We start from the raw sequence: 14,156 nt of genomic DNA on the forward strand, positions 1-14,156 counted from the left end.
TTAGTCTACTGTGTTTATTTTAATAAAGCAGCATTTTTGACTTTAGCTCATTCATTTAGAAAGGATGTGGTTTATAATCAACTATAAATGTATTTAGTCCCTTATCTCATTTTTAAGTCTAATCCGGTCACTCATACATACTCCCTCACTAGCTGAGCAGAAATGACCGGTGTTGAACACTGCCTTAGGGGTCTACTGCATCATCCCCCAAAAACATATATCTTGGATGTCCCTGTTCACTATAATCCCTGTGACATTCTCTCTATCTCAGTCACACATATGGTCACTGTGGTTTAATTACTAGCTGCAGCCTGGGGTCTGATCCAGCACATTAAACTCCATTCTCATTCTTCTGTCCTGTCTCTGCCTCTCTCAGTAGTCTGTATGTTGTTTTAGCCAGCATTAGCTGAGCTCATACCACTGCTAGACTGTGGGTGAAGGCGCCCCATGGAGCTCATCTTTTAATGACTGTCTGATCAGATTATCACTGTTTTAACCCAGACTCAGCCAGCTGACGCTTGTGGTCTGTGGTTTATATGAGTTTTTTTCTTCGTCTCCTCTTTAATGCTGGGTAATGATACAGGTTTCAGTTTGATTCATTTTGGCATCTGGATTTTTAGAATGAAGATCTCAATTAATAGGCAAATAGATATCTTTCCCCCCAACCCTACAGTTTAGTCTTTTAAGGCAATACACTACAGGCAAAACCATAGGTTTAATCTAAAATAGGCATGTTTTGTTTTTGTTTTTTTAACACTTTTTCCCTATTTATTTCATAATAAGTATACTACAAATCCATTAACGTGTTTACTGACGTATCGCCTGACACTGATATAAATATTATAATTAAACTTTATTTGGAGTATGAGTACTTCTTTATTGCACATTTCTTAATATTAAGCCTAAAATGTGTAAAAAAATAAAATAAAATAAAATAAAAGCCACTAATAAGGATAGTATGATCTCTGTATAATATCAGTCTTTAAATGCAAGATATTTAATATGTCCACACACTCAATCAAACAGTCTCCAACCTCTCCACAATGGCCAAGACCAGAGAGCTGTGTAAGGACATCAGGGATAAAATTGTAGACCTGCACAAGGCTGGGATGGGCTACAGGACAATCTGGTCAATGACCTGAAGAGAGCTGGGACCACAGTCTCAAAGAAAACCATTAGTAACACACTACGCCGTCATGGATTAAAATCCTGCAGCGCACGCAAGGTCCCCCTGCTCAAGCCAGCACATGTCCAGGCCCGTCTGAAGTTTGCCAATGACCATCTGGATGATCCAGAGGAGGAATGGGAGAAGGCCATGTGGTCTGATGAGACAAAAATAGAGCTTTTTGGTCTAAACTCCACTCGCCGTGTTTGGAGGAAGGAGAAGGATGAGTACAACCCCAAGAACACCATCCCAACCATGAAGCATGGAGGTGGAAACATCATTCTTTGGGGATGCTTTTCTGCAAAGGGGACAGGACGACTGCACCGTATTGAGGGGAGGATGGATGGGGCCATGTATTGTGAGATCTTGGCCAACAACCTCCTTCCCTCAGTAAAAGCATTGAAGATGGGTCGAGGCTGGGTCTTCCAGCATGACAACGACCCGAAACACACAGCCAGGGCAACTAAGGAGTGGCTCCGTAAGAAGCATCTCAAGGTCCTGGAGTGGCCTAGCCAGTCTCCAGACCTGAACCCAATAGAAAATCTTTGGAGGGAGCTGAAAGTCCATATTGCCCAGCGACAGCCCCGAAACCTGAAGGATCTGGAGAAGGTCTGTATGGAGGAGCGGGCCAAAATCCCTCCTGCAGTGTGTGCAAACCTGGTCAAGAGCTACAGGAAATGTATGATCTCTGTAATTGCAAACAAAGGTTTCTGTACCAAATATTAAGTTCTGCTTTTCTGATGTATCAAATACTTATGTCATGCAATAAAATGCAAATTAATTACTTAAAAATCATACAATGTGATTTTCTGGATTTTTGTTTTAGATTCCATCACTCGCAGTTGAAGAGTACCTATGATAAAAATTACAGACTTTTACATGCTTTGTAAGTGGGAAAACCTGCAAAATCTGCAGTGTATCAAATAGCCTACTTGTACTCCCCACTGTATATTAAGTACATAAATATGTAAATATATTTGTAGTTTACTTAGCATAAAATAAATGTATTTCAAATACATTTTGGTATATTTATTTTTTCAATAGGGTTTCAATTACAATATGAGCTGTTTAGGAATTCTCCACTTCAGTAGCACTTACACCAGGCTTTCCAGTTGTATTCTCATCTATTTTCTGAAGGTTTTTACAGAGTGATTTCTTTTTCTTTTTCATATATAATTCGCCTGATTTATTTATTAATTACAATGTGGTGTTTTTTTCTGGCTGTATCATTCCAATGTATGGAGTGATAAAAAAGAGAAATCAATAATCCTCTTTGTAAAAACCTTTAACTCTGATATGTTAACAAAATTAAAAAAAGAATTTGAAGAAAATGGCTTTATCCAATGTTCATAATTGTATACTTCTTCTGGAAAGTTATGCACATTAGTGCATAAGACTCATTTGCTTATTTAACCATAGTATTTCAATAACATTCAAATGTCTAATACAAAACAATTATCTTAATGTTCTGTGGTGGTTAATCGACTGTCTATTCATTTTTTCTGTTTTGTTTTTACCTGTGGTGTACCTTTTTAAAACTCCACTTGCTCAGAGAAACACTTGCTCACCCAAACCTGCAATGCACAGGAAAAACAATTCCCAGACTAACACCGAGCTGTCAAATATCAGTTTATTCTTGAGTGTTTCATTACATTCAACTCATGTCTGCCTCCCCGATGTCTGCTTGGTTTGCCATTGTAACAGGACACAGTGAGTGATGTGTGCTTTTGTGTCTGTGAGAGATTCCCACACACGCTTGTGTCATTTCCCATTTATGACCTAATACCTCAGCTTATGCAGAGTTCAGACTCTTCTCATCTGAGATGTTCAAATATATTTTACCCTTGGTACACTTACTGTGTCCGAGGCGACAAAAATATCCCTGCTGCAGAGCGAGACAGACAGATGTGGAGGCAGGAGTTGACGCTTGCATATTGTGCCAGTCTGGGGGGTCGTATAGGCCATGCCCATCTCTGCAGCACTGTTTGATTCGGTCTGTCTGCATCTGGCCTTCACACCGCCGCTGCTGCTGATGTTTAATTATGCAGCAAGCAAGGCCGCACACACACACATAACCCTGCTTACTCCCACAAACATCATGTTTGCCCTCCAGACGATACACACACAAACACACAGACACACTTAATGAAGCAGAAGAAAAGTGTTTGAGCTGAATAGAGAGAGAGGGGTAATGAGAGAGCTGCTGCAGTGATAAAGCAAATGTCCTTCTCTGCTAATCTAGGAACACTGCACAAGTGCCAGAGTTATGGCGGATATGTTTCTTAAATAGCCTTTTGCATCTCGATTCATTTGCAACCCTCTTCTTAAAAGATAAACTCCTGATAAACTCCTGATAGGTTCAGTCTAGACTGGTTGCACTTTATTTTACAGTACATGCACTTTCAATGTTACAGTGTATTACCCACAAAAGTACTGAGTAGTGTAATGTAACTACATGGGTTAAGTCAAGGTTTAGGTGTAGGTTCAGGGTTAGTACCCAGTTATTACTCAGTTAGTGTCATTACTACAATATATGTTCATGTGATACCGTAAGTAAAGTGCTTCTGACAGTCTTATAACATTAAATTGCAACATTCTTAAAAAACGAAATATCATATTAGCATTACTGACGTCATATCAGTAAACATTCAGTTCTGCACCTACCAGTTTATATTCTTCATTGGAGAATATAGAAAGAGACTGATTTAATTACTAATGATGCTGTTCACTTCATTTAAACTATTCAGTTTAACTGCAGTTTAGTTCATCTCACGTGAAGTATTTGAGTGGAGATAACATCGGTTTCCATCATGTGGAACCACTGTCCATGATTAAGTCAAGTTTAATCAGAGTTTTTATAAAAATAAATATAATATTATATTAATATATATAATATATATAATATAATATATATATATTATATTAATATAATATAATATTAATAGTATAATGGTGGAACAGGGAGCAATAATTTTTTTCTCTTACCCTTATATATCTGTCCCTTTTAATGGGTTTAGACCTTGTATTTATTTTATTTATTTTATTTTATTTTATATTACTTTATTTAATTTGTACAGTATTTACAGCATACTATCTCAACGTTTCTGACTTTTAGTTATTGTGTTACATGCAGAGCAAGGTTGAAGAAAGTTCAGGGAGACATTCAGAGAGGATTTAAGAAACATAAATCAAACAAAGCCGAAAACAAAACTTGACAACCAGAGGAATACGAATTGTCAATTTTGACGCTGTATACTGTACAGAGAGATGTGATGAATATAAAATAAAATAAATCAGAAAATGCTGCCATCATTGGGTGACATTTGGCATTGCCGTTTAACTGTTTCATAACCACTAAAACCGCTTAACCCACACCTTCACTGTAATATTTAAACACCTGCTGTTGTAATATTTAAACATATTATGCAATGTCTGCTTTACAGTCATCCATCATTTCATTTCAAAATCTGCACACCAAAATCACAACATGCCCACGTTGATATGTTTTTAAATGGAAACAAATTCCATACTCGTTTGACAGGATATGGTTGATAGTATATTATGTATCCCCCCCCCCCCCCCCCCAACACACACACACACACACACACACACACCCTCTCTTTCTCTCTCTCTCTCTCTCTCTCTCTTCTTTATCCACCTTTGCCTGCTGTAATTGTGTTATTATTATAGGGATGGAGCAAATAAATAGCAGACAACAAAAGATAGAAATACATATAGGATGTTAATGATACTGACACACACCTCCTCTCCCCCCTCTCTCTCTTCTTTATCCACCTTTGCCTTCTAAGCCAAGTTCATTTTAGTTTACCACACTAACATAGGCTTACTATTCACTTCTGCCAAGGTAAGAGGTAAAAAATTATTTACCAATAATTACAGTTTGCTTAAGATACGTGTTCTTGAATGGAAATAACGTTTCTGCATTGTCATTGGATTAGAACAGACAGAAGAATGACATTGTCTCTGTTTTAGCGTTTTAGCATGTTACAATTAGCATTGTAAATATAAGTTATTGCACACCCTCCATTCACTACACACCTTCACCTGCACTGACTGAAATGCCTAAAACACCCCACCCTGAATGAGCAAGTGGGGTATGTCCCAGAAAAGCACAACAAGCTCAGTTTTCCATGTAGGCTATAGGTAGACTGGGGCAATCCAGTGACCTTGTTTGAAATATAATAATGCAAATCTTTGTTATTTTGTGCCAATCATGCATGATTAGCCTGAGTTCAAAGTGAGAAAGGGGAACTAAAGAAGGAGAAAGCGGGAAATAGGATTTTAAATATTTGTATTTGTCCTTAAACTGATCTTATATATGCTGCATTTATTGAGAAATATTATTACAATTTAAAGTAATGTTTACTATTTTAATATGTTAGTTTATTCCTGTAATCAGTGTATTCAGTGTCACATGATCCTTCAGAAATCATTCTAATATGCTGATTTGCTACTCTAGACATGTCTTATTATTATCTATGTTGAAAACCGTTGTGTTGCTTTATATTTTTGTGGAAATCGTGAGACATATTTTTTCAGGATTCTTTGATGAACAGTTGATTTAAAATGGATTATTTTGTTAGAACTTTTGATTTACTGAATGTGTTCTAAATACAAGTACTACATTTCTTTCAAAACATCTTACTGATCCCAAACTTTTGAACGTATAGTTCTATGCAAGACTGTTGTGTACACGTTTGGAGTTAAACTCTCGGATTCTAAAACAATGTGCTTCTGAATAGTTATTGTGAGCGTTCTCACCTAGCCGGTGTGTCAGGTATATGTGTGTGTTTGTGCCAGGTGTGTGTTTGTGCCAGGTATGTGTGTGTGTGTGTGTTTATGTTAGAGGTTGATGTCTTTAGGTGTGATGACAAGGGCAGGGCTAACCAAGAGTCTGGTCAGGTGGAGTGGAAGAGTGTCTGTATGTGCATTTTTCTCTGTATCTGCTGGTGTGTCTATGTATCTGCCTCTGCCTATCTATCTCTGAGGGCCATTCATCTGGGGAACATGTTCAGCTTGATCAGACTACGGCGTGTCTTCACCGTCCACCAGGTGCCCAAAGTAAGTTCCTTCATTTAACAAAACACAAAACAGATATTGTGAGATTTTAACTAGTTTAAGGTATTCTTTAAGTAGATAAACAGAAGGAAAGAATCACTGGATTTGTATTTTCTTTTATTACTGTGCAACCTGATGTGCAACAGTTTGAAGGTCTGTAGCCAAACATATCATCATATTCATATTAATGCTTTGCGTTATTTTGTTGGCTTGATATTTTACCTGTAGAAAGAGCTGGTTTGTCTTTATCTTACTAAATGAGGATTTTCTGTGACTCTTTTCCCATGGTAGGCATTTCATGAGGACAGTATCATCTCTGGATATCGACACCCTCGTAGTTCGGCCACAGACTGTGTGTTGAGTCTTTTTCAGCTGACCAATGAGACCCTCAATGTCTGGACACACTTTCTACCAACATGGTATGTTATCTCTCGTGCTTGCTTTCTCTCTATGTATGCATATCGTCCTCTCTTTGCCACTTTCTCAGTATGGCTTTTACAATAAAACTTGTTATCTCATAACTTACACAACTACAGTGATACAACCCTGGGTTCCATGGCAACAGTATGGGTGTGTATCCATGTGCGGTGCGCTGAGACTTACAGTAGTTTGAATTACTGTTAGAGATCCTCCACAGTGGATTCTCACGTCCCTCACCGAGGGTTAACCCAGCCGAATCGTTCTCAGGAGAGTTCACCTTGCTGGATGAACACAGAAGGTCTAATTCTCACCAGAGCTTTCTCCAGACGTAAACATGTCGAGAGCTGCTTATGTCACCTTTGATTCTTTAACCTGTGTCAGTCTATATGTCTTTGTTGTAAACATTTTGGTATGGTAATTTACTATATTAGCTGTAATGGTCTGTTATAAGTGTTTTATTTTAGATAAATGCCTGCTTGTTGTCATTGCATTGCTTATTTTTCCAGACAACTTCCATCAAGGTCTGTGAACGGAACTGAGATCATTCAAAACCTTATTCACTCATTCAGTTATTACATAAAATGTCTCAATCCAGCCTCGTGTTAACCAATGCTCTACAAAAAGTCACAGACATGCAAATGCTAACTTTTTCTTGGGCATGTAATGAATGGAACACATTTAATAATGAATATTATATTATTTTTATATTATAAAAATTATATATCTTATGAACATGTATACAGTAAGATATTATGGTATACTCCGTACTGGCAAATTCCTGCATGATAAAATACTTCAAATCTTCTTCTTGCTTTGAATAAAAGCATCTGCTAAATTATTAAATGTAAATGTAGTTCACAGCAAAAACACATTGCCATTACTCGTCTATTTAAAGTATGCCATATCTCAAAGCTAACACATCCTCTGATCCCACACAATGGTTAAATACACAGTCAACTGACAGTAAATCAATAGGACAAAACTTGGAATCTGTAACTTGACTCCGTGTTAATGTTTGGTTATATTAAACTCTCTGATCCCTCTAAAGCAAACAAGAGTAAATCAGACCTGTAAAATTCATCACTTAAGAATCCTGAGATTTAAAACCTAGATTTAGTACGACACCTTGTAATATCAAGGCAGGGCTGACATTGCTAAAGCTCTGATGCTCTTTGTATGAAGGAAATGTTATGTTCACGTGGATATAGCAAACATTTGAATGTTTTTTCTTTCATAAAAAAAATCCTCTTTGTGACTGCAAGCAATATTTGTTAACTTTTAATCTCTAATGACTGCAAGACAAAAGTTGACTGGGGTGCATGGGAACACTGAATGTAAGGAGTCTGTGCCATCTGTATTAATTCTTATCTTTACTGTATAGCTTAAAAACCAGCTTTACCGGTGCTCTTTACAGACCTATAGAAACTGATAAGACGGTTTGTTTCTGCATCCACCTGTCAGACACATCCCTAGAAACAAACTCTGCGAGCAAGTCAGGGCAGGTTAAATATTTCAATACAATCTTCTTACTGGCCTTTGTCATCCTAATCTTTTGTTCACTTGCCAAGATATAGATTCTGTAGTTTCAATATCAGCTATCTGGTGTGGAAACCATGCAAGAAATTGTCCGTCCAGTCTTTCTGTGGAAAAGAGAGGAAAATACATTTTAAATCTCATGCGTAGAATGTTGAATTCCACTTTTTTGATGTGAGTTGCAGCATTGCAGAGCTGTCAACATCATTGTCTGCCATCTCCCATCTCTCCGTCAGGTATTTTCTTTGGAAGTTGATGACAGTGTTGTTGATGGAGGATGCGTGGTATAACGAGTACACATGGCCTCTGCTGGTCTTCTTGTTCTCCTGCTGTGTGTATCCACTGGCCTCCAGCTGTGCCCACACCTTCAGTACCATGTCTACCCGCTCTCGACATATCTGTTACTTCTTTGACTATGGAGCACTCAGCCTGTACAGTCTCGGTAAGAGAGGAACACACAGACGCATTCACTTAAACACTATTAGTTCCTTGGCTTGTTATGGGAAATATTGCCATAAAGACAATAAAGACATTCAAGGTTGTGCAATGCATATATTTAAAAGACACAATGGATTTCTGACACAATTAACGCAAATACAATTTACATTACACAACCATATACAAAGTACATCAATTCTGTACATTATTTCCAAGAATGACCTGATAATAAAAATCCATCCAACACAGATAATTATTAAAAAATGTGGCCAATAACTAATAAATGTCCGAAATATAATATGTTTTGTGTAAATAAATAAAAACTAAAATCAACCATTTTAAATCACAATGTTATAATGTATACAGCATGGAAAAATAGATGGTTATTATCTAAAGCTCACTTAAATTATTCATTTTTAAAGTTAAAATTTAAGTGGGCTTTAGATGATGGCAAAAATGATAAATTATCTAAATTATAAAATGAGAATACACAATTAAATAAACAGATCAATTTAGAAATCAGCCAATAACTGGTATGGTACTGATATACTGTATTTTTTGCATATCTAATCATTTTGAACAGAGTAATCTTCATCTAATATGTCTATGAATAAATTCAATAGGTAAGCAAAGTACATACAGTAAGTACAATACAGACAAATTGTGACTGCACTATTTGGAAGTTATTAACTAATAAGTAGTATTTATGTGTATTAAACAAAAAAAATCTTACAGAATCACACTACAAATGAACACATTTTCACACGTCATTACCAAATCCTCCCCACCAGACTGAGATGTATTTATGTGACTGATTGTATGTTGATGCAGGTTCAGCCATCAGTTACTCTGCATATGTTTTTCCTGACTCATGGGTGAACAGCACATTTCATTCCTACTACATTCCTGTAGCTGTACTAAACACCATCCTCTCAACCAGCATGGCCTGTTACTCCAGGTAAGGCTCCTCCTTGCTAACAAACACGCCACAAGTTACACTGAATACAGAAATGCAGTTTGCATAATTGCAGGTTACGTATAGGTGTGGAACAACCTCTAATAATCATTACATCAGTTAGGGTGACTTTTAGGGTAAATTTATACTAAATACTACTAAAACACACTCATTTGTATAACACAATTTACATATATAATTCAAAAACTTAGTATAGTGCAGGGACTAGGAAATATAATTGGTGAATCTTTTTTGTCAATCTGTTTATTTGAGTTGTCTGTTGTTAACTGATTCACTAGAAAGATTCACTTCCAAGCGCAATGACTGCGTCCGGAATAGTGTTCACTCTCTGAGCAGGTACTTTTCGTAAGTACGCTGTCATTATCATGTGACCAACCAGGATCAGTTGCATCGCTTCACTGCTTTTCACAACTCCTCTCCCGTGGCCTTAATGGGATAGTAAAAAAGTCCACTGGATGCGCTCTTCAAAATCTCGACCCGAAGTATTAGGTCATTTGGGGACTGTTTGTTAGTATACTGTTTAATGAATATGAATTTGGACATACTGCTCTTTCCACATATTTTTCACCTGCTGCAGTATGCAGTACTGTATGCATATTCACATGCAGCCTATATATTAGAGAGGACTGTTTCCCTAAAATGAATCGACCTGAGACAGAGGACCGTTTAGATGAGTGTTTTACTGTTTCCTCAGATCAGATATTAGCAATGTAGCGTTTGATCATACATTGGTACTCGTTGGATAAAGTTGTTAATGGAAAATAGCTATGAAAATAGCTTAATCATGCTACTGTAGTTAAGTTGGTGTACCCTACTTTTTAGTGTAACTCCCCAACACTCACGCAAATAGCACCATGAAAGAAAATCTTCTACATTTTAAATAATGACATATTATGTCTGTTCTACAGTTACTTGTTATAAACATGATACAGCATGGCTGCTTCATAGATTAGATTAATAATATTTTAATTTCCGCTTTTTTGCTAAGGCTTGGCCTACCATTCCTACACTATAACCATGACATCGATGAAAGGTAACATAATGTGTCAGAATTCTCTGATACTCGCTAATGTATTTTCTAAATCTGGCTCTTTCTTTAAATGCCTTCTAACCCAATAAACAAATACTCTACAATATTATCAATGGAAAACACTTCCACCACATGTGGTTATGTGTTATTCTGATATGAACAATCACCCACTTCTGTCTGCTACTAACAATTACATAACACCTCACCTCTGACACTGAAACTTAGCATTAGTGAACATAGTGAACATAAAAATATGTCTTTCACTTCCAACCTTTCAGATTCTCGGAGAAACCGAACCCAAGGCTGAGTAAGGTGTTTCGAATTCTTGCCTTTGCCTATCCTTACCTGTTTGACAACATTCCTCTCTTCTACAGGGTAAGTTTCAGCATACTACACAGTACAAGTACATACTGTAAGTTTCAGCATACTGCACAGTACAAGTACATACTGTAAGTTTCAGCATACTACACAGTACAAGTACATACTGTAAGTTTCAGCATACTACACAGTACAAGTACATACTGTAAGTTTCAGCATACTGCACAGTACAAGTACATACTGTAAGTTTCAGCATACTGCACAGTACATAATTCTGCCTACCTGTTTTTAAACATACTACAGTGCAAGTGATGTTTAAGCATGTTACATATTTATAGTTTAAAGTGAATATGTATACACTTCATGGTGTGACCTGTAATTATTTTTGTGTTGCCTCTTTCCAGTTGTTTCTGTGTGTAGGTGAGGGTTGCAGTGATAATGAAGCAAACTCCATTCATGTTCCCCATATATTGTTTGCATTTCTAACCGCCTTCCTGTTTGCAACCCACTTACCTGAGAGACTGGCACCTGGACGCTTTGACTACATAGGTAAGTGATGAAAACATAAATATTTTGTACATCGTATATCTGTGCTGTGTATTTGTGTATATTTCATACATTATCTCTTTTAAGAAGACCCTATGGGTGTGAACTAGTTGATTACCGAGCATTTTTATAATACAGACAGTCTGAATTATAGTGAATGTTAAATTATCAAGTTTAAGTTTCAAAGTTTGCAAAGAAAATTCAGAAACCATACTTAAAGCTGCAGTATGGACTTTTTGCTTCTCTATCGCCATCTCTGTTTGAAACATCAAATTGCAAGTTGTCGCAATCCAGTCAAAAACCATGCCAATATTTACCCTCATTTTAGCACGGGCTCTGTCGCTTTCCCTTGGTTTTGTTTTGCAGTTTCTTGGTTTTGACAACAGAGGATTAACCAGATGTCAACAATGATTATCGTTTAGACCTTTCTATTAAAAGGAGCCATCTAGATGATAAGTGTATATCTGAAACAACTGCATCCTCAGCACATGCCATTTAGTACTCAGGTCTTTTTTTCTTCTGTAAATGGATGTGACGTTTTTAATTTATGTATTTTTTTATTTATTTATTTATTTGTTACATTTTTGATGTCTGATTGTTGTTGTTTTTTTGTTGTTGTTGTTGTTGTGAAAAATTCAATAAATAAATCTACATATATATATATATATATATGTATAAAAAAAAACATATGTGACGTAACCACGCAAAGGCAAATGCGAAAATCAGACCTGACAGCTTAAATTATAAATCATTTTTATAAGCTCACCGTTGTGAATCAGGGTAAGCTAGAGAGAGGGTTTTGAACACTTATGTCGTATGTACTTGCTCAATAACAGATTTTTGTTATTTGTTAACCCAAAAAAGTTACATATTGCAGCTTTATTTCAAGAAAAGTCTTTAACACAGGTCCACAGGTATTCCTTCAGTATATCTTCATTCAGTGTTTCTCATGTGAATGGCTCTCTTCTGACCCCTACAGGCCACAGCCATCAGCTGTTCCACATATGTGGAATAATTGGAACACACTTCCAGATGAAGGCCCTTGAAACTGACATGGTGCTTAGACAGTCACAGCTGCTGGTCACTGCTCCACCTATTACCTTTAACAACACATTTGGAGCAGCTCTGGTCTGTGTGTGCATCAGTCTGGGGATCATATGTCTTCATAGTCTACCTCTACTGTACAGCCACCCAGATACACACCCAACAAAGAATGAAGGAAAGAAATGCAAGCACTAAAAATCTCCTTAAAACAAGGAGTCTCTGAAAGATTCATTGCAGTCTTGCACAAGTTACCAAAGTTATTATAAAAGATATCTAGGACACTCTTATTATTACATTATTAAAATCCTCAAGAGGGGTTTGTTTGTTTACTGAAGCTATGCAACCTGAGATCGGAAAGAGTAATATAATGAATGTGTTAACTGCATGAACACTACTTCTCAGGGGAGAGCAAAAAAGCCACTGAATCTCGGGACAATATAAGTCATGGGTATAGTGAATAGAAATACACTCACTGAATTGAGTGTATCATGAACAATCATGATTAGGTTTACAGTATCGAACTTTAAAATGTTAATGTAGAGTAAATTCAACAGCAACATTCTAATGTATATAAATGATTAAATAACCTACTGTAATCCATGGACTAAAATTGGTGAATTTTAGTGAATCGGTTCATTTAAATGAATTGTCCATCCGACTAAGCTGCATATGAAATAGAAGATCAGTTGGGGTGACCTGATTCACTAGAATGAAACAAACTCTCCTATGATACATATGAGAGAGGAACATTTGGAATGAACCGATTTCACTAGAATGAATCAGATTTAGGAATGAGAAAGAAGGAACATTTGGGTGGGTGCGTTTTATTTTTATTTTTTTAGACATTAAAAAACAGTGATGTAGTTTTAGGTCGTAATCTCTGGACATGCAGTATATTAGGTCAATGGGAGGCTGTGTTCAACCTGGTCCCATTTCTTTTATGATGTACAGACAAACACACTCGTATACGCAGATCACAGACCTCAACAAATGAACTAACACTGTTGTAAGAAAAAAAAAAAAGTAGCAATGTGCCAAATCTGCCAAAGTCCACCACAGGGACAACAATGATTTATCATACTTATTTCTTTTTTGTAAAACTGCATAATACTTTACGTGGGATCAACAAAAAATAGTGTGGGGTGTATTACATATTTTCATAGCATCAGGTCACACCTTGTGTAGCCAAATCGAAACTATTTATTGTTTCCAGGATTCTTTATAATAAAATATTTATTTATTATCAGCCTAGTCCTGTTTTTATTCCTAATTGAGACCTAGCTATTTTTATAAAGGCGATGCAAAGAGAAGTCTATTTTATATACACTGCCCTCTACAGCCTGCAAGCAGCAATAAACACGTTCTGAGTTGATGAGGGAGATATATGACAGAAAGTCTGACAGGCTTGTCAGGTTAAGTTTCTGTATACATCTACTCAAAGCTCGAAATGCCCACATGTTCGACGGAGGACTGGTGGCAGTAAAGTATTTGTATTGGAACTAACAAAGGCCTTTTGTTTATGATGTCATACTGTATTTGCTTATCAATGGTGACACATTTGATAATGAACAGCCCTTCTCAGTATATATCCGAAATTTACTAGGCTA

The 14,156-nt window shown here is 36.6% G+C and overlaps 1 protein-coding gene across 1 annotated transcript; it reads left to right on the plus strand.

The window, feature by feature from the left end:
• Window positions 1–6,119: 6,119 nt before the first annotated feature.
• Window positions 6,120–13,794, plus strand: paqr5b (progestin and adipoQ receptor family member Vb). The gene is made up of 8 exons (XM_084108643.1): window positions 6,120–6,247; window positions 6,536–6,663; window positions 8,434–8,639; window positions 9,467–9,593; window positions 10,600–10,644; window positions 10,920–11,016; window positions 11,364–11,508; window positions 12,485–13,794. The coding sequence occupies exons 1-8, from the start codon at window positions 6,194–6,196 to the stop codon at window positions 12,742–12,744; spliced, it is 1,062 nt and encodes a 353-aa protein (XP_083964769.1). The 5' UTR covers window positions 6,120–6,193; the 3' UTR covers window positions 12,745–13,794.
• The last annotated feature ends 362 nt before the right edge of the window (window positions 13,795–14,156 follow it).

Source organism: Abramis brama (assembly GCF_963993115.1).
Source record: "Abramis brama genome assembly, chromosome: 3".
Classification (NCBI taxonomy): Eukaryota; Metazoa; Chordata; class Actinopteri; order Cypriniformes; family Leuciscidae; genus Abramis; species Abramis brama.

What these genes read in the sequence shown, in the direction of transcription:
- paqr5b (XM_084108643.1), top strand. Translation starts at nt 6,194, where the DNA reads ATGTTCAGCTTGATCAGACTACGGCGTGTCTTCACCGTCCACCAGGTG. An exon ending in ACATTCCTCTCTTCTACAGG is followed by an intron (nt 11,017 to 11,363) that starts GTAAGTTTCAGC and finishes GCCTCTTTCCAG; the next exon opens with TTGTTTCTGTGTGTAGGTGA. An exon ending in TGGACGCTTTGACTACATAG is followed by an intron (nt 11,509 to 12,484) that starts GTAAGTGATGAA and finishes TGACCCCTACAG; the next exon opens with GCCACAGCCATCAGCTGTTC.